At 40.3% G+C, this 21,728-nt stretch overlaps 1 protein-coding gene across 1 annotated transcript in view; it reads right to left on the bottom strand.

Annotated features, from left to right (window-relative positions):
• Nucleotides 1-1,711: 1,711 nt before the first annotated feature.
• plpp4 (phospholipid phosphatase 4) overlaps nt 1,712-21,728 on the bottom strand; it is a 63,853-nt gene continuing 43,836 nt past the window's right edge. The window contains exons 6-10 of the mRNA XM_019881897.1: nt 20,970-21,060; nt 14,234-14,297; nt 13,803-13,927; nt 5,962-6,132; nt 1,712-3,707 (exon numbers count right to left, since the gene is read on the bottom strand). Of these exons, the coding sequence (XP_019737456.1) occupies nt 3,499-3,707; nt 5,962-6,132; nt 13,803-13,927; nt 14,234-14,297; nt 20,970-21,060 (660 nt within the window). The 3' untranslated portion in view covers nt 1,712-3,498. The remainder of the gene's footprint in view (nt 3,708-5,961; nt 6,133-13,802; nt 13,928-14,233; nt 14,298-20,969; nt 21,061-21,728) is intronic.

Genomic DNA, 21,728 nt, shown 5'->3' with positions numbered 1-21,728 from the left:
GGAGGACATTGGACAGACTGTTGAGCTAAAAGTCAATGTTAGACTACTTGTGCTACAAAATAGACCTACTTTTACCCCACCAAATATTTTGCCTAATTTTTGTTACTAAATTTGCAGATGTGCTGGGGGGAAAAGCAAAAGCAAGAATGCCCAGTGAGGCCTAGTGTGTGTACCAAATTCACAAACGTGGAACTGAGCACCATTGCTCCTTCATGAAAATGACGTGCCTGTTTGTATGCCAAGCGCATACTACTTTCTGTTACCAAATTGTCGAATGAGTCGGGGGCGAGGCATGTCCGAGCACTGACACGCCCTGATTATGCGCACTAAGGCGCCAAACACACGAGACTAGACTTGCACTGCCACAAAAATTAAGTTACGCCCATTTCTTCGTCGAGCGCATACTACTTTCTGTCACCAAACTGTCGAATGAGTCGGGGGCGAGGCATCTCTGTGCGGCGACATGCCCAGATAGGCGCAACATGGGCCCAAACATGCTGGAGTAGACTTGCAGTGGAACAAAAATGAAGTTCTGTCCATTTGAGCGCATTGGCCCTAGTCTACCATAATGCGGCCCCAGGTTTTGCCACTGAAGCGGAAGTGCGGTTTTAACAGTGACATTTAAAAATATAGTTTGAATCTATTTTTTTAAACGAAATAAAATCTTTTTGACTTACCATAATTATTTTCTTTTTTTTTTTAAAGTCTTTTCTTCTTTTCATTCAACACAAATTGGCTACTTGTTTTTAATATTTTCTTATTTTCTAAACTTCTCTGAAATAATAGTTCTCATTTTGAGGCTTGGTTCCTGTATGGCATACAGAATGTTTTGTCTTAGCCTTCGTTGATATGAGTCACACTCTAACCCACAGGTACAATTTTGGGACCTGGTTGTTTTCATTGTATTTATTTAAGTGATTTTTTAAATTTTTATTTTAATAAACTAATAATGTGGTCATAAAAAATGTACTCAAAACGTCTTGTAAAATGTACTTAGAATTTCTGAGTGAAAAACCTTTACTTTTTTTTTTGCTTTTGATGATATAAGGTGCTACTCCTGAAATATTGATGTCTCCTTCAAGTAGAAGTAAATATATTCTACGTAGTAACGTTTTGTGCTATATAAAGAGTAACTGTAGTCTGATTACCTGATGTGGAAAAATTAACACGTTTGATTAGTCGTTACCGGAAAACGGGAATATTTTGGAGGAACCGGCATTACTGGTGAGGGGAATTAGTGAAGTGAGGCTAAGAACTGCAAAATCCCCATTTAATAAAATGAAATGACAAAATAATGCACTTAAAGCACTGAAAGCTTACAGGTGATTTCTCAAGTAACATTTTAACATTCTAAAACGTCCTACACGTACAAAGAGAAATTAACCGCTGTATAACAGATTAAAAATAAAGCACAACTTCTCACACATTCAGTATTACTGAGAGGTACCTCACACCTCACCTTTCCTGATGACAGGTTTCAACAGCCACACTCTTCACACTGCGGGCTCTATTGAGGTTCCATGGATGCTGTTTTGGGGGTTAGGTATGTTGTCTTATGAATACTAGATCGTATACTTATTCATGGGCTTAAAGTCTATATGCTGATTTGGATTTCTCAGCTCCTCCTTGGGGGCCTCGTACACAATGCCCTCATTAAGCAGCAGTTGCAGTGACCCCTACTTAATGAGGATTAATGCAGGACTATCTTGGATTTTTTTTTTTTTTTTTTTTTAACGAAGACTAACTTCCTGCCTGCCAATTCCTACCTGCTTCTTATTGATTTCAGCTATTACTGAGTAACCGTTTATGTTCGTGTGTAACCATTGGGCACATGTTAAATAAAGAATCCGAAATAAAGTTTGATAATGAGACACGGTCGAATGGGAATTGAGGGTTTGTGGGAGGAAGTCTGGAACAATGAGGTGAGATACAAGACAGCATTTTTAAAATATGACAACGATAGAGAAAATGCAGAATGACAATATGCTGGATAAGTAGGTTTGAGTAAAATATCTACTGTACTGCCCTCCAAGTTTAAGGGTTCTACATTCGTTCTTGTGTTGCCATGGTGACTTCATCGTTATTGCCATGTCGTAATTCAGAGTAGCTATTTTTAAATATGATTTTCCAAAGCAGCTTCGGGGGTTGAAATTAAAATGAAGATCCACTCAAATCACCTCTAACTCTAACAATAAAAAAAAAAAAACACTCCAAAGATTTTTGTATTCAATTAAATGAATGCAACATGTGAACTGTTTGGTAATGATTCATAGTGTGTGAATATCCAATAGCTTTCAGATGTAAATTATATTGAAGTGGTTTCATGGTGTTCCTGATAAGTGATTACAGAACGAGATGCTCAAGCAGGAGTGTCGCGCCTGTTTTCATCACAGTTAGAGTTGTCCTCAGCAGGCCATTTAACTGTAAAATCATGCGAATTTATAATCACTTGGTGTATAAAGGCTTTGCCAAAATTTAGTTTGATGCATCACATATTCTTTTTGTTTCATCCACTGTTCTTCGTTTTAGGAAAGGAAAGATTCAGAGCAGTAATAGTTTCACCAGTCTAAACTATTATGCTGCAACAACAATAGCAGCTGTTATTATTATGTTTTTTTTCATAATGCACTGATGTTTCCATTCAACAAAAACATCAGTAGCCATGACGGCCTGAAGCCAGAAGCCAAGCTGGAGTGTGTTTGTTTTCACATTAGATGTGCCAGAGTGCAAATCAATCGACACTTCATGTCCCTGACCTAATATGTTCCGTACCAACTCATCTGAGTCTGAATACATTTACCCCTTATCATTTCCACATCATATTAAACAATTTCCCTCAGAATTTGATGATCTAAGTTTTGAAGAGAAGTCAAGAAAGATTAGCAGCAAACTTGGATCTGAGTTTGACACCTGCACGCTAAAGCGTCTAGTGCGAGCTTACCATCAAGCTCCCTTGGGGGAAAAGCTTTTTCAATGACTCCCATTGTACTTGCTTTGGGACATATGTGTTGCGTTTACTACCATGAGCACCAAAAACATGACTACACACTCAAGGCATGATTACTCCTTTTCAATTAGTGAAGCGATGCAAAACATCCTAAAGATGCAGTCGACCACTTCTTGACAGATACATTTCCGAATAAGTTGTTTCTAATGACAACAAAAAAAAAGTCATTACTACGCCTTTATCCAAACCATTCTCTCAGCTTTTCCCATGTTTATTTGTTTCCACCTTGTAATAGTCATGTTTCCTATTCTTAAGTTCATAACATATATCAGATCAACATCTGGACTTTCACAGCTGCTAAGCAAGAACAGTATAAAACACACAAAAAAAAAAAGAAAGTAATTGACACGAAACATAAAATTAAGAGAACAGAGGAGAGTGGCTTACTGTCCACTGGAATGTACATAAGAGCCATGTAGTCAGTGGGAATGTGGAGGTGGGCTCATTGGCTTGCTGGGGGTGTTGTGAGAAGTCTCGGTCGTGGCCACTAGTCATAGTGGTGCTTCAGTCAAGCCCTCCAAGGGGAGCGTCGTGGCATTGTCAGTGGGCCGCTGATCCTCTTGAGGATGCAGAGATGTGTGTGTGGTGGCAGCCAGGCTGGCGTAGGCAAGGTGACAGTCGGCGTGCAGAAACGGGGGGTAGTGCTGGCGGTAGCTGATGTATGCAAACAATAGCCCGATCACTCCTCCGACAAAGGCATCTGCACAGTCACAGAAGGGCATTTATTTTGAAGTATGTTGCCATTGTTAATCGTAGCCTAACACTGTCACACCTGCTGCGAAACCAAACATTAATTCAGTGCAGCAGAATGTGTTAAGACTGCCTCAGTGTGCATATTTTTTAAAAGTAAATGAGAATTAACTGGAATGCAAAGCAAATAAACTGCAATGGTCTCAGGTGGATACGGAAAGGCTTCTGCAGCATATTGTAACTGTCCATCCAAATCCTATCATACAAGTTTGGGGAATATAAAAAGACCTTAGCGTTCAGCTTCTCGTTGCATATTCTGAAGGAGACACTTCCACACTCTACAAATATTCTCTTAGGTCTTATTAAACTCAATTTCTCTCTCCTTCTGGCTGAAATGGAATATAAGGCCAGTTCCCACCATCCAGAAACTATATAATGCATGAGCTTGCTGAATGTTTCATTGACTCCTGTCAAATACATTTAACAGTCAGAGACCTAATGCTATCAATTAAGATGACGGCTGCACAGTGACACTGATTGGAAGGCAAGGCAAAGCCTCAAAAGACCGAGCTCACAAAAAAGTCTAAAGGGATCATGGGACTATGAGTATTTATCAAGCACGATACAGCTGCCAGGCTAATGGTGTTTCCCAGCTTGTGTTTACACTGAGAGTGGACCAAGGCCCCTCGGGTTTAATAGGCTGTACTATTGCTGCATATGCTGACACTCTGCTGGAGGAGGAAGGGGACAGCATTTGTGGAGAACAAACAAATCACAGAGGGGCCATATTTTGGGGGGTGGGGGGTGGGACTGTCTTCTTTGGCTTGCCTTCAGTTCAGAGGAGTGTTTTAGTGTTTGTGTTCAATCAAGCAAGGTGGATTGTGGGTGGTAGCCCATACCGTGTCTGAGACTATTTTTACCTAATGCATTATGTTCACACATGACTTACCACATGTGGCTCACTTCCACATTGCTGAAGAAGGGCAAGAAATATATGAAAAAGACTCAACACTAAAATCCTGACTGGATTTGGGGGCGCAACTAGTGAGGGTGTTGATGTCAGTGGTGTGGCTCCATTAAAAACTTAGAACGACCTAAAATCGATTGATATCCAACTCACTCTGAAGTAGGTCCATTTAGGCATGTTTTTTTTTCCGCAAAGAGTAGCAGATTTGTGTTTCATAATAATAAATAATTAAAATAATAATGAAAATAATGGTACTAATGTTTGTAGGAGTAGTGGTATATATGTATGTTAAAATTTGACATGGGAATACCACATACTGTACGTACTGTTGACTCATATAGGAGTGCAGACACACATGAAAAATGTAAATAATTTTGAGGAACTACATGCACTTTGTATTGAATCAACCTGTGTGTGTGAAAACCTCATCAGATGTATTTTACTATTATAAGAAAATTGAAGACATGGCAAGCATGAAATAAATCACATGATATCATCCATCAAGTACACAAATATGTAAATTTTTTAATTATTTTAGCATGGAGACTCTAATCGTCATCACCCGCCAGCAAATTTGAAAAATGGAATCCCAACCGTATTCCTTTGTACAGCAATAAATATGCAAAGCACGTGTGCATGATATAATGTTTTTTTTTTTTTTTTTTAATTAGGGTTTGAACTAAATGCTATGTGCGCTAATACTAATGCATTGTTCCTGACCTTGACTCCTTGGGATTTGGGGTTGGGGTGGTGGAGGAGGTTAGATTATGTCATATTTTCAAATCGAACCCTGATCCCAACTTCTTTCCTATCAACACAATGTGTACACTGGACTTCACTAAAACTGATAAATACCATATGACAATGCTGTCTACAGAAAACATCAGTTCTTTTGCCGTCATCATTTTCTGTCCCATACATGTGGAATGTAATCTTTCCGTCTTTCTAGACAAGACTAAGAACATTTTTAAAGGGTGCTAAATCAAATCCTCGCTCACTTGTACTCTGAAGCAATTATAAATGCTGCTGAGTTAAAAATGCATGCAGTCACATAAATATGACAGAGCTGTTTGGAAGATTTTGGTTCTTGTTCATGGCGTTTTAATTCCTGGATGATGCATCATCTTGACACATTTCTTGTTTTTCTTGTTTGAGTTGTACACATAGAAGAGGGCTGCGTTCAGATTGACTTTTCAATCTTAATACTATCACAGCCATCTGCACATGCGTGGATGCTTTTTATTCTGAACAGAACACAACGTAAAATACAACTCAAGGTTGGAGCCTTCAGGCTGACCTTGCCAATGGTGCTTGTAGTCACAGGTCCTGGACAAAGCGATCATCATTGCGCTGTAGAGGGGCAGCACCATGGCACAGAGGCGCCAGCTACGACCTCGGCCCTGATCAGTAAAGCACTGCAGTTTGCCCGCCAGGTAGAAGGAAGTGAATCCAAGCCCGGAGAATGCAACTAATTAGGAGAAGAGAAAGACGAATCAGTTCAAATTCCTCATTCAGGTTGCACTCCAACTTTTCTTTAAAACTTTTAGTTGTGTTATGATTCATCACAGAAATGTCAATATGTGGCAGGACACCGTAAGCATTTTCTTTTAACTGCAATGATATTTCAGAGCCATAGTGTGTCAGTAATGAGTACCACAGTAACACAACACCTGCCCCTGTATACGTCATTCGTCTCATTTGTGTAAACGGACCTGACCTATGAGATGCAGAGGAAATGCAAACTACCTGGACCACAGGAACTTTGTATTAACAGGAATTAAATGTTCCTTGTTGGTAGAAAAGTAGCAATTGTTGACGATAAAATAAATAATTTTCCTGTTGATTGCATAATTCAAAACACGATGTATACATAGGCTCTGTTTTTAATGAAGTGGTTCATGCACCTGACTTCCGTTCAGGTAGCATGGCTTTAGTTTGACGCTGTGCGATGGTATGAATGTCTGTCTCTGTCTGCACTGTGATTGACTGGCAATCAATCCAGGCTGCCCAAAGTCAACTGGGATTGTATTTAATTAAGATATTAGGATATTAATCCCTGTCATAAATGTGTGTTTCTGTGACCAGTAGCTAAATATGTCAGATTTTAACGCTAATATTTGTCACTTTTTTTTTTTTTTTTTATATATATATAAATAACTTTTTCACAAATATTGACAAATAATTAGTAGCCACCGATCGAAGCAACCCTGTGTACAAGCAATTAAATTCATTTTATAATGAAATACAATATGATTCACCTGCAGTCAAGGTTTGTTTATGGTGTAGTTTGCTTTAACAGACAAACCAAATATAAATCAATAGGTCGACAGTGATCAGATCACAGGTCTCAACTTGTTTTTCACACCTCCATCCATCCATCCATCCATCCACTTTCTGAACCGCTTTATCCTCACAAGGGTTGCGGGGCATGCTGGAGCCTATCCCAGCTCTCTTCGGGCAGGAGGCGGGGGACACCCTGAACCGGTTGCCAGTCAATCACAGGGCACACACTGACGAACAACCATCCGCGCTCACACTCACACCTAGGGACAATTTGGAGTGTTCAATCAGCCTGTCATGCACGTTTTTGGAATGTGGGAGGAAATCGGAGTACCCGGAGAAAACCCACGCAGGCCCGGGGAGAACATGCAAACCCCACACAGGAAGGCCAGAGCCGGAATTTAATCCGGTACCTCTGCACTGAGAGGGTGATGCGCTAACCACTGGACCACCGGGCCGCCTTTTCACACCTCATGGAATGCATTTCCAATATCAGTAATTTTTCCAGACTCAACAAAGATAAAAATATGCCTCCAGCATAATATGAACTTTTTCCATTGTGATATACTGGACCTGCTCAGGTTATTTGGGCTAAAAAAAGGCGAATATTGGATTGGTAGAAGAGACCCAGGAAGCTTTATGGGCACATGAGTTGGGTGGTTAAAATAGTTGATTGGCTGCAGGCGTGTGCAACCCCACACTATACCACTGAGACTGATTATTTTACACTATAACGTGGACATTGCCGTTTCTGCAGAGTAATGATTTTCACGATCGCCTCACAAACAAAAGGTACCCGCTATGTAGACTTGGTATTAGTTGTGCACGGTGAAGACTTTTTGCAGTGGAAAGACTTTACCCAGAACATGACAATTCACAGAACATTCACAGAAATCAGACAAACAGCTCAGGAGAATGAAGGTCAAAACAGAAAAGACTCAGGAGGAAATTCTACCCTCAAGATATGAGGCCATGCTGTAAACATTTGCTATCCATCAAAGAGACATTTTTTGTAACAATTTTGACTTGTAAGTGGAGCATGAACCTAAAACATAACTATTTGCGGGGGGGGGGGACAGACCTGAGTATACACAAATTATTGCATAGAGGTAAAGGTGCTTGCACATATTTTTGATTAAAAAAAAAAATCATTCAAATATTACCCCAACGTAGCCTATCAATGCCCGAATTAGATTTTGTGTTGGATGTAACCCCCAGATGACCTATTGGCCATTTAAAATTTGATCAGGTTGACAAAGGGGAGCAGAGACATTTGTAAGCAGAGAATAAGACACCTACGATTTTTACTAGACAACATTTTACATATCAAACATGCTGCATCTACTTTATCCAAGTAGAAGGTTCTTTTGTATGTTAACAAATAAATAAAATATTAATAAAATGTAACGTTTCTTTTTTGTTTAAAAAAAAAAAAAACAACTCGCGCTTGTTTTATACATTGATGTGTCATAACGAGCCCACCTGCCCAAAAAAACAACAACACAAATCACTGTAAAGCAATGTCTTTATCTTACTGCTAAAGGATGCTGATATTAAGCCATTTAGATAATCTGAAACGGATCTGCAAGCTTTTCCTGTTGCCTGTTTAAACAGTTCACACAGAGGACCCATTAGATTCTGTCAGGGGCTTTGTTGGTAAGCTTGGAAAAGCTGGCGCAGTGTAGAAAATAGAGCTAAAACCTTGAAGAGCAAAATTGGCTGGAGTCGAGATCTGGAAGATTACAATAACATAAAAAAAAATGCATATTCCAGTACATTCGTGGGGAGTGTCATGGTGTCTCCCTGCTGCCAAGAATAAACATAATTTGCTCATTCATTCTGAGTGGAGAGGTTACACAGGGATTCCTGTATGAGTTTCTAATAACCAGAAAGAAGGCAGCAGCAGATGGCCATGGAAGGACAAGATTAGACAAAAAGAGCACATTACTCAAGTGAATTCACTTCGTGCCTTTGAGGAGCCCTGATAGATAAATCCATTGACAAAAACATTGATGACAGATGACAGACGTTTGCAGCCTGATTGTTTCTCATTCTCGAAGAAGCAAGTTCAAGTCAAGATGAAACAAGTGCCGGCGTATTTTCCATCTTTGATTGTTGTGTACATCACACAATGGAGAAGGAAGTGGTGTCAAACTTCAGAAACGTTTGAAAATGGTGAAAAAAGACAAACCCTGCTTGTAATCGCTGTAAAAATTGAATCAAAAAGAAATGCAATTTTGGTATAGATTTTTGCCAAAATGAAAAGAACAAATCCATTTAGCAAACAAACATTTGGTGGACACGCTTTTTTTTTTTTTTTTTGCTTTAGTGCGCGACAATGAAGGGTGCGGTGGGCCGGATCTTACCTCTGCGTGTTGAGTTTGAGACTTGTGGTGTACAAATTCCTCTTTAATTTCAGAAACTAAAATATGCCATTTAGCATTCAGCATTTACAGATATTTTTTGTTTGTTTGTTTTGTTTGTTTTTCTTAGAAAGAATAGATTTTCAGATTCTGGAGCTGTTTGGCAAGAAGGTCTGAACTGTAGCCACCTGTTGTGAAAAATGGAGGAGGAAGGTATGGGGGCTCACACTACATGCCTGCCAGGCTGCCATCTTAACCTTTTATGATTTTCTTTGTTGCTTATAGCTGCATGCATTAACACGAACTTCCAACCTGACTTCTTTTAAAATAAAGTATAAAATACATAGTATCGTAATGAACATAAAATTATGTTGAATTTACAATACAGCGCAACAAATCTGTGATAATTGCAAAGTAGCCTATGTTGTGGAAGTACTTTTGGAGCTGCAAGAGTTTACTCATTAGCTCACGTTCATCAGAATCATCTTTATTGGCCAAGTATGTAAAACACACAAGGAATTTGTCTCTGGTAGTACGAGCTACACTCGTATTGCAATAACAAGCAACAACTGTAAGGGTATCAATGTGCAGTAGTACCACCCAATGGTAGCTGTACAACAATGCAAAGTCATCCAGAAAAGATAAATTGATCAGTGGCGTGGTACTTATGCGGACGGTTGTGTAGTCGGTGCAGATAATTGTTGCAGCATTTAAAGTGACCAGTAGTTGTTGTCCAACTTTAGGTGTGCAATTATGCAGAAAGTCCTTGAGCGCTTTAAGTATGTAGTGCTGTGGAATATTGGATCCACAACAATTGTGCCGGTATGTAGAGCGCTGGAGCAACAATAATCATATAACATCAACATCAGCTGGGGTGGCTCCACCCCACCTTCAACACCAGTGAGGACAAACAGTACAGAAAACGGATGGATAGAAATTTTCCATTTCTATTCTTTTATTACATTTATTTTTTTTTTTTTTGTGAACAAAATTGAGGATGACAACCATACCAGTACAGATTGTTTTAAACTTTCTTACCTTATCATGAAAACATTTTGGAACACAAATCTTTATCCAACTTCGTACTCTGCATTTGATCTTAATGAGGGTTGGAAAATGCCATATTTTGTTCGTGCCATATGTCGTGTGTGCTCTGAGCTTGATAACAGAATACTGCTATCAGTGCAAAAGTAGCTATTGAAAGCAGCTGGTGGGTTTAAAAGTCGACTCCCCCTTCCACTCTCACAACGATAACAATTACATTGGTTGGCAGCAATTTTGGAAACACACAATAAGTGCGAAGAAGAAGAGTGAAAGTGGCGGTTTGAGAATTGTCCGCCACTGCATACTGCATACTGAAGATTTTAATAAAGTAATGCAGAGATTTACTATGGAAGGATAATTTTACACACATACACAAGCATGGACTCATCTCCTTTCTCCCTTCCACCTCTATTTTAATTTGATCTGTTACCCCTTCCACCAGCAGTAGAGCATTAATCCTCACCAGTGCATATTAAACAGTCACTTTGGCACTGATGCCGTTTTAACTGTCTCTTCATTATTGCGCCTCCATCAGCTCAATCTCTATTTGTTAAAGTACCCCGAATTTTTATGACAGACATTTTACAGTTCTTAATTTTGTTTCAGTCAATTGTAAGCGAGCATAAATCAATGATCGAATGGCCCATTATGTCTGTCTTAGAAGGTGCAGAAAATATGAACTGACACAGACCAGTTGGACAAGGGGATTATGAGTAGGGAGGACGTCGCTTTTGAATCTAACATTATGGCTACATTTATTGGAGTGCTTAGAGTATTTTCTTTCTTCGACTTGTCGACCCAAAAGTATTGAGGGAAATCTAAACACACAAAAAACTTTAAAGCTAAGTAGAGGATCAGCGTCTTATATACACGTGTGCATATGTGAATGCGTGTGTGTGTGTGTGTGTGTGTGTGTGTGTGTGCGCGTGTGTGTGTGTGTGTGTGTGTGTGTGTGTGTGTGTGTGTGTGTGTGTTTCATTTGCTGTTGTGGTTATTTGTTTGTGTCACGAAAAGTAATGGGACAAATTAACAATCGTAAATCAAACTTTCACTTTTGAATATTTGGTTGAAAAGATTTTTGTAAATTACAGTCTGAAGTCTTGAATGCATAGACATCACCAAATGCTGGATGTCATCCCTGGTGATTCTCTGCCAGGCATTAATTGCGACTCTCTTCAGTTCCTGCTCATTCTTGAAGCATTTTCCCTTCATCAAGTGCAATGCATCCTCAATCACATTCAGGTCAGGTGATTGATTTGTCCATTGTATAACATTCCACTGAAAAATCTCTTTGGTTGCCTAAGATGTATGCGTTGGGCGATTGCCCATCGACTTTGTGAAGCACCGTCCATTGAGGTCTGAAGTATTTGGCTGAAAATGAGCAGATCATATTGTGCGAAACACTTCACATCATTATCAATAAATACAAGGGTCCCATTGGCAGCCATAAATGCCCAGCTGACCATGGAACAGCTGAGCAGCCAATCATCCCATTACTTTTGGTCCCTTAAAAAGTGGAGGCACATATGCCAAGTGTTGTAATTCCCATACCGTTGACCTGATTTTGATGTAAATACCTTCAAATTAAAGCTCATCGTCTGCAGGTAAAGAACATTTTGTTCATTTCCATTATTCATTATTTGTACATGCTGTACATGTTTGGAATTAAGCCTGTATGAGGAAGCCAAAGTACCCGGAGAGATCTCATGCAAGCACAGGACAGATTGAAACCCACTGTGCTTACGCCCAAGCTAAGTCTGCACAGTCAAGTCCTTATAGACTGAGCTATTACCACCCCATGCATCAAAACGCACAGGATATGGATTATTTGATCCCATGTTATAAATATTTTCATCTTCACTGCTACTTGTTAATCAACTGTAATCTTCCATGAAGTTTTAAGGAAGTAAACAGTGTTAATTAAACATTGTTAGGGCAATTGCCAAGTATTTTGAACAGATTTCTCTGCACACAAGAAACTCATCCACTTTGCAAAATCACACTGAAGCATTCTCCCGGATTTACATGCTCTTAATTAGATGTGGAAGAACAAAGTAATATATTCACAGAGATGTTCAGTTGACCACAATTATGCTTCTCTTGAACGTGAACGTTTTGTCATATTACATTTTTAATTTGAATCAACCTTTCAAAATCATTGCTTGTTATGAGTATGGCTTCTCTCACGAATTTATATGTAATTTCAACGTAAGCATCAACACTGACATTGAATGCAACGCTTCTTTGGCATAGTGTTGTTTTTGGCGGCCTGTTTTAGTTTTAGTCATGTTCATATTTAGTCTCGTCAAGTTTTAGTCGAATAAAGGTCTGATCATTTTAGTCATTTGTTTTCGTGTAATTTTAGTTGACTCAAACTGATGACATTTTAGCTTTGGTAAATGAACTCATTCACCTACTGGTTGATTAGAAGCACATGTGGCTAAAGTCAAGATGTTGGAAAGTTTTTACAGTTCTGGAACTGGATGATTTGCCACAGTGTAGTTTTAGTCAACAAAATCCGATGACATTTTAGTCTGCTTTTAAGTCAAAGAAATTTTTCAGTCACGCAATTCTAGTTCACCCTGTCAATATACTACATGTCCCCAATAGTGGAGACAAAAGCAACATTTTCCTTTAGCCAAAACCAATTGTTACCTTACAGACTGAAGAATATATTTCAGACACAAAAGAAACTCTGATTTTAATTACTGTATATTTATTATATCAACCATGTTTAATAGAAGCACACACACATTAATTTAAATAAAATATCATCGCAATGCTAGAAACAAAATCTCTCTCTCTCTCTCTCTCTCTCTCTCTCTCACACACACACACACACACACACACACACACACACACACACACACACACGCTACCCACACACACACACACACTCTCGAGTCTGGCTAATGAAATCATCTGTGGCTACATTTTAATCCCTCCTGAAGGCCACAGTCAAAATAACAAGGATTCTTTGAAACGCAACTATCTTTCGTACACAGGTCACACACACACACACACACACACACATGCATTCTGCACTATTTATTGTGGAGGCACCACTAAGCTCTGTATGGTCAGCAGCAAACAGTCCAAGCATGCAAGTTTCTATACATTAATCAGAGGGACAAAAACACTTGAATTATTCAACACCTCTATGAAGTAAAAGAGCTTGGCCAGAAGATGCAAAAAAATAGTTTGTGAAAACACTCATGCCCAGCAGACTAGGAGCAAATAAGTTGATCATATTTCCACACAAGCTGTCATTAGATGTAAATTAGAACACCTCACAAAAAACAAAAAAAAACAAAACAAACAAAAAAAAAACCCTAGATGTTCTTCTTGTGGAAACATGACAGAATCCTCTGTTCTCAGTGAGTTATTGAGCATGTGATGTTTTGTCTCCTGTCATGTTTCGCAAGCTGGAAGTGATGTGGCTGCTACTTACAAGAGGAATGGCTGCTGGGAAAACTCTTGCGACCTTCTGAGACCAGATGTGGCTCCCCGGTGCACAGCATTTTTACATTCACTTGTCCATCTGGGAAACAGCGCTGGAAGTAATCAGGCCTTGGTCTGGGGGTAAAATGCAACCATTAGATTTTTATTTATTTATTTATTTTTTTACTATTGAAGCTCCATTTGCATCAAGCAGTACAGAACAATATGGATGGGTTATACCTAAATTGGAACTTCGAGTGAGCAGTGAAACTTGTGTTAGCACTATTCCTGAAACTGAGGAGACCATTCTCTGTTGTACCTTTAAAATACACGAGTGTGTAGTAAACTAGTGTCTGGCGTGACACTTTACAAGCTATGCCACCGTTGTTTGTACCCCAAGGGAAAGGTTACAAATGAATACTACCAATAGCTTTTGCTTACCTGCCAACAATTAACTTGATAGTGTTTGTGAAAACTCCATTCAGGGCGAGAGCCAGCGACACTGCTGCAAAAGGGAAAATTACAAATATAGTCAACCATGCCTCTCATTGAGCTAGATTGCCACACCATTTCAATCACATTTGGCTCAAGAAACAGTCAAACATATTCGCCCCATGAATGAAGTCTAAAATTCTCTCACGTTCTAAAATAACACACAAATTAAAGGTTGTTGCCATTCTAACACACACTCTCTTGGCAGTCCATCGTAGTCGAAGATGACGTAGCTTCCTTCTGCTGTGGTGTGTTGGTCAGTGGTCATCTTTGCTGTCGCAGATGCCACTGTAGATGACTATGAAGCCCGATTCTGGAACCACATATCCTGCCACAGTTAGGACATGTGAGGCCTGGATCGGGAGGCTGAGGTGGAGCTGGAACAGCGTGTACAGGTTGGTGTCTCTGCTGGCGCCGCAGCACCCTTTGCTGGGTGCGGTTCTCCTCCAGGCATGTGACCCCTTTGTGGCATAAGGAGCGCCAGAGTGGCCGGTTAGCTGCAGCTGACTCCAGGTTGTTGGGTTGGATGTTGCACTTCTTAAGAGTCTGTTTCAGCTGGTCTTTGTACCGCAGCTTTGGACCACCAGACTTTCTGCTGGCTGACGGACAGGGCAGGGTTGAGTGGACTGCGGACTGCGTTGACTACATGTGGTAATACTTTGCATTTCCTGTACAAAGGGTGGCGGTAGGCTTCAAAGACCTGCGGTCCGCCAAAGAACTAAGAAGATGAAAAAGAAGATCACAATGACTCGTATTTATAGACAGGAGCAGGAGTACAAGTGACTTGAATTGGATTCTACCCTTGCCCACAATGCGGAGCAGGATTCTGGTTAAGGTAATACAATACAATAGAATACGATACATCTTTATTTGGATGAGCCACTTTAAACTTTAAACTAAAAGCTTTGGCCATTTTATGAGTTAAAACAGCTGCAGGCAACCACCACTATGCTCCTGTTAAGTTAAAAAGATTCTGACGTGAAATATTGGAAGTGTATGTGTGTGTCAAGTTCTTTGGATATCCACCGTATGATGTAGATACACTGATATATAGTGCACTCCATTGACCAGTTTAATCAAAGTTGATTCTTCATCTGTTGAACTATGAATCTTTTTCTGGGTGTGGGGACTGACAGATTGATGACAGACGGACTGGCAAACCGGTGAAATTTACTGACAGAAGCGATGATGGAAGCACGGTTAAAATAACATGACAAACTGACCAACTGATGATTATAGGTTGGTTTGGCTTGAAAAAAATGACTGACTGACGGTGATGGATGGGTGCCCAGGCCGCTGACGAATGATGAACCGGCAAAATTTGGTAAGCTGCCCACCTCTGATAAGAATAAGGTTATACTTTGCAAAAGAGGCTGCAGGACTGATTACACACCTAAATACCTCCAGATGGACATGTGGTGTAGAAGTTACAGCATTCCCTGCATGATGTGCTTGCTTCGTAGCATTGGACTGAAGTCACGATCCGGTAAGAAAAAAGACATTCACTCTGACACCCTAATAACACGATTCATAGAATGAAAATGTTGTATGCTCTCCTCTGAATTTACAAACGCATTAGTGCGGTGGTGTTGTTCTGGCTAGCGAGACACTATAAACATTAGCTACAGAGGCTGTTACAGGAGCATAAAAACTGTAAAAATACATTCTTTTGTGGAGATAGCAGTTAATTGTCATGCCGCTAAATTAAACTTGTCACTTGTCATTTGTCACTGATGCCTTTAATTTTTTTTTCCAGACTATTCAGCTATTAAAAAATAATCAGCACGGATTTCGTAAATGTAGGTCACTTGTTTCCCAGCTTTTAGGTATTCTGAATGATTGGATCAATATTATTGATGATGCATATGTTGATGCATTTTACTTATGTTAAGCTCTTCCTTACTGTACACTTTCATAATTGCTGGCAAACTTATTGAATGGCTTGAGGCATACTTCATTGGGCGGAAAGAGTTTTTGACGGTTGGCAATTCAAATTCTGAATTAATTGAGGTAACACCTAGTGTGCCACAAGAATCTGTACTTGCTCCGAAGATTTTTCTTACTTCCATCGATGGTTTTTAGATTTGGTACAACAATTCCAGTTGTACAATGATGATGCTTAACTTTATGGTTCTTCCAGTCGCTATGATGATATCGGTCACGTAATCTAGACTGATTTGGACCCAGTCATTGATGGTGTAGTGGTACACTCGCCTGACTTGTGTGCGAGCCGTGTGGGGAAATCGGTTCCCACTCAGTGACGTGAGGATGTGAGTGTGCATGGTTGTTTATCTCTATATGTAGTCTGCCTTCCACCCGAAGTCTGCTGGGATAGGCTGCAGCACCGCATCGTGACCCTCTTCAGGATAAGCGGTGTTGAAAATGGATGGATGATTTGGACGCAGTTTATCAGTGGTTTGGTAATGGGGCACTTGAAAAGAGTACCCAGAGTTATTTTCTTGTGCATTATGGCTATGTTAATCCATCCATCCATCCATGCACACCGCAACATGATGAAGTGTCTAACAGTTTACAAGATGTGAAAGCCTCTAAATCACCCCCTGCCATCTTGCCAAAACCCCAAGATCAATTGAAAATCCAAATAATATCACTTCATGAATGGAGCACAAAAGGTTTCGAAGTTGAAAGTCATTTATCATCCATTGAGCACATGAAAGTATCTGTGACATGAGCTTTGATTCATGGTACCCCTTTTCTTTCTTTTTTTAAATTGAAAGGAGATATTAAGGGTTTTTTGGGGCAAAATAAAGCTCAGGTGTCCACGTCTGTCACATGCCTTTGTCAAAAGTGTTAAGAGTTATAGAATACTTTTCAACCTCTGACTCAAGCCTTGAAGAAATTACACTACAGTGTGTTGAGGGAACATCCTTCCTTCAAACGAAAGATTGTCAACCCTGCCCCCTCGACTGCCAGGGAAAATGTATTGCTAGGGACTATAGGGATGGGCGAGCAATACTAGACTTATTTAAAGGTATCGAATACTCATGAAGGCTGTCAATACCATTGACCGATATAAGAAGGCTAAAAAACACGCACGAGTGTATGCCACACTCCGACCGACAGTGTGGCTTTGTTACAATAAACGGACAGGGCAGGGTTGAGTGGACTGCGGACTGCGTTGACTACATGTGGTAATACTTTGCATTTCCTGTACAAAGGGTGGCGGTATGCTTCAAAGACCTGCGGTCCGCCAAAGAACTAAGAAGATGAAAAAGAAGATCACAATGACTCGTATTTATAGACAGGAGCAGGAGTACAAGTGACTTGAATTGGATTCTACCCTTGGCCACAATGCGGAGCAGGATTCTGGTTAAGGTAATACAATACAATAGAATACGATACATCTTTATTTGGATGAGCCACTTTAAACTTTAAACTAAAAGCTTTGGCCATTTTATGAGTTAAAACAGCTGCAGGCAACCACCACTATGCTCCTGTTAAGTTAAAAAGATTCTGACGTGAAATATTGGAAGTGTATGTGTGTGTCAAGTTCTTTGGATATCCACCGTATGATGTAGATACACTGATATATAGTGCACTCCATTGACCAGTTTAATCAAAGTTGATTCTTCATCTGTTGAACTATGAATCTTTTTCTGGGTGTGGGGACTGACAGATTGATGACAGACGGACTGGCAAACCGGTGAAATTTACTGACAGAAGCGATGATGGAAGCACGGTTAAAATAACATGACAAACTGACCAACTGATGATTATAGGTTGGTTTGGCTTGAAAAAAATGACTGACTGACGGTGATGGATGGGTGCCCAGGCCGCTGACGAATGATGAACCGGCAAAATTTGGTAAGCTGCCCACCTCTGATAAGAATAAGGTTATACTTTGCAAAAGAGGCTGCAGGACTGATTACACACCTAAATACCTCCAGATGGACATGTGGTGTAGAAGTTACAGCATTCCCTGCATGATGTGCTTGCTTCGTAGCATTGGACTGAAGTCACGATCCGGTAAGAAAAAAGACATTCACTCTGACACCCTAATAACACGATTCATAGAATGAAAATGTTGTATGCTCTCCTCTGAATTTACAAACGCATTAGTGCGGTGGTGTTGTTCTGGCTAGCGAGACACTATAAACATTAGCTACAGAGGCTGTTACAGGAGCATAAAAACTGTAAAAATACATTCTTTTGTGGAGATAGCAGTTAATTGTCATGCCGCTAAATTAAACTTGTCACTTGTCATTTGTCACTGATGCCTTTAATTTTTTTTTCCAGACTATTCAGCTATTAAAAAATAATCAGCACGGATTTCGTAAATGTAGGTCACTTGTTTCCCAGCTTTTAGGTATTCTGAATGATTGGATCAATATTATTGATGATGCATATGTTGATGCATTTTACTTATGTTAAGCTCTTCCTTACTGTACACTTTCATAATTGCTGGCAAACTTATTGAATGGCTTGAGGCATACTTCATTGGGCGGAAAGAGTTTTTGACGGTTGGCAATTCAAATTCTGAATTAATTGAGGTAACACCTAGTGTGCCACAAGAATCTGTACTTGCTCCGAAGATTTTTCTTACTTCCATCGATGGTTTTTAGATTTGGTACAACAATTCCAGTTGTACAATGATGATGCTTAACTTTATGGTTCTTCCAGTCGCTATGATGATATCGGTCACGTAATCTAGACTGATTTGGACCCATGCATTGATGGTGTAGTGGTACCCTCGCCTGACTTGTGTGCGAGCCGTGTGGGGAAATCGGTTCCCACTCAGTGACGTGAGGATGTGAGTGTGCATGGTTGTTTATCTCTATATGTAGTCTGCCTTCCACCCGAAGTCTGCTGGGATAGGCTGCAGCACCGCATCGTGACCCTCTTCAGGATAAGCGGTGTTGAAAATGGATGGATGATTTGGACGCAGTTTATCAGTGGTTTGGTAATGGGGCACTTGAAAAGAGTACCCAGAGTTATTTTCTTGTGCATTATGGCTATGTTAATCCATCCATCCATCCATGTGCTGGAGCCTATCCCAACCATCTTCGGGCAGTAGGTGGGGGACACCCTGAACTGGTTGCCAGCCAATCGCAGAGCACATAGAGACGAACAACCATCCGCGCTCACACTCACACCTAGGGACAATTTTGAGTGTTCAATCAGCCTGCCATGCATGTTTTTGGAATGTGGGAGGAAACCGGAGTACCTGGAAAAAACCCGCGCAGGCCCCGGGAGAACATGCAAACTCCACACAGGGAGGCCGCAGCTGGAATTGAACGCGGTACCTCTGCACTGTGGTCGATGCGCTAACCACTGGATCACCGGGCCGCTATGGCTACATTAATTCAAAATAAAAAGGAAATTGCAAAATAATTTGAAGGAGTCAGTTATGGTTAGCCACCAAAAGCCCAGTGGTGTACTCTATTTTAAAACAACCCATCGATGGTGATAAGTAGCACCAACTCAATAGGTGCATCAACTTCACAATAATCACACTGTGAAGACTTCACTGCTGCTTTTTAGCTTAGGTAATGAGTAATGGGAGAACCACAGCTGGCTGATATTTTCTGTAAGTACTGGACACCCACTTAATTAGCTATCAAGGCAACTGATGGGGCAGCCATTAGCCTGGGTACAATCCCTCACAGATTAATCTCCCCATAGCCTGGTGATAAAATTGAATTCACCCCACGTTACCAGCAATGGAATAAAAATGAAATGCAATGAAATCTCTCTATGCTGCAAAGAGAAGCATGATGGAAATGTTTCTGAACAATTTGCTAATCTGGACAAACTGCACAAATGAGACATGATGTGTCCGAGGGGCCCTTAAACTGCAAATGTGAAGACGTGAGATCTGCCGTATGGAGATCCACTCTTGTGCCTGCCGCATTGCATCATATTGTGCCCAGTTTGCTAATTGCCACTGGGATATTAATGTGTGTGTATACACAGTTGATCGAGGCAGTGTACTACTCTTTATATCCTCATGTTGGCATCAATGAAACAGTTTTTATAGAACTCTATAATAGCTCGACAAACACCCCAAGAGAATTTGGAGGAATTATTCATGTTTGGACCCACGAGCAAAAAAAACATTGTTATATTGATTAGTACATTCCTTCCAGCTGTATTTGTTTTGGACATCTGAAGCAAAGTGCTGTGCTCTACGTAACTGGGTGGAATGACTCCTATTTTTTTATAGTTGGGGCTTGGGCAGACCATCTCAAATAATGGGGCGAGCACCCGTGTGGCAGCACTGTGCGATACAATGGATCAGATAATGGATGGATGGATGTTTTTTTTAATGGTAATGACGATATACAGTATTGTTATGCAGAGGTGTACTTAAAACTATTTTATCGAAAAATTATACTATTTATAGTCACAGCGGGGAGTTGGGAGGTGTGAATTGAGAACCACTGGGCGAGGGTGATGATAGTCAAGTGGACTTCAACTACTCTATATCCTTTTTTTTTCAGTCATCACCTTGCTGTGTGTGCCTCAGTTTGACAGACCCCACAGACAACAGGCAATCCGTTCATCCAACCCCATTCAAGAAACTCAATCATCCAACCACATCTTGTCAAGTCGAGTCAAAGTTTTTCCAAGCAAGTAAGTCTCAAATCATATATATAGAGAGAGAGAGAGAGAGAGAGAGAGAGAGAGAGAGAGAATCACATTTCATGTAATTAGCTCCACCTACCTAAGCATGCCTCTTTGATTTCTGTCTTGTCTGTCCTCTGAATTATCTTCACCACAAATATCACCGCCAGTGGAGTAAGGAAGGAGATTGCCTACAAGGAAATCAAGATGAACGGTGTTCAGTTATTACAGTAGCATTAGTCATGTGTTGCTTGTTGAGATAACTAATATTAAATTATATCAGCCTCAGGAAATGACCTCCTTCTAAAGTACAGTATATTCAATCCTGTTTTAATTTTCAACATGTCAAACAAAGCAGAAAAGCAATCCGCTTCATTGTTATGAGGGTTTTAACAGACCCTTTCTTTGACGTTTGGCATTTCTCCTTTGCAGGACTGCATCATAATAACAATTTCAGTTTCATTTTTCATTTTATTATTTTCATTGCAAATGTTACTTACTTGGGGTAATGCTGAGGCCTACCGATTCCATCTCACTTGATGTGAGTGGTTGGGTACACCTAGATAGGATGGTGTAGTGGTACACTCGCCTGACTTGTGTGCGAGCCGTGTGGGGAAATCGGTTCCCACTCAGTGACGTGAGGATGTGAGTGTGCATGGTTGTTTATCTCTATATGTAGTCTGCCTTCCACCCGAAGTCTGCTGGGATAGGCTGCAGCACCGCATCGTGACCCTCTTCAGGATAAGCGGTGTTGAAAATGGATGGATGATTTGGACGCAGTTTATCAGTGGTTTGGTAATGGGGCACTTGAAAAGAGTACCCAGAGTTATTTTCTTGTGCATTATGGCTATGTTAATCC

This window comes from Hippocampus comes, unplaced genomic scaffold (genome assembly GCF_001891065.2).
Source record: "Hippocampus comes isolate QL1 unplaced genomic scaffold, H_comes_QL1_v1.1 scaffold36, whole genome shotgun sequence".
Lineage (NCBI taxonomy): Eukaryota > Metazoa > Chordata > Actinopteri > Syngnathiformes > Syngnathidae > Hippocampus > Hippocampus comes.
The sequence above is the reverse complement of the archived record's forward strand: the minus strand, read 5'-3'. Positions and strand labels throughout refer to the sequence as shown.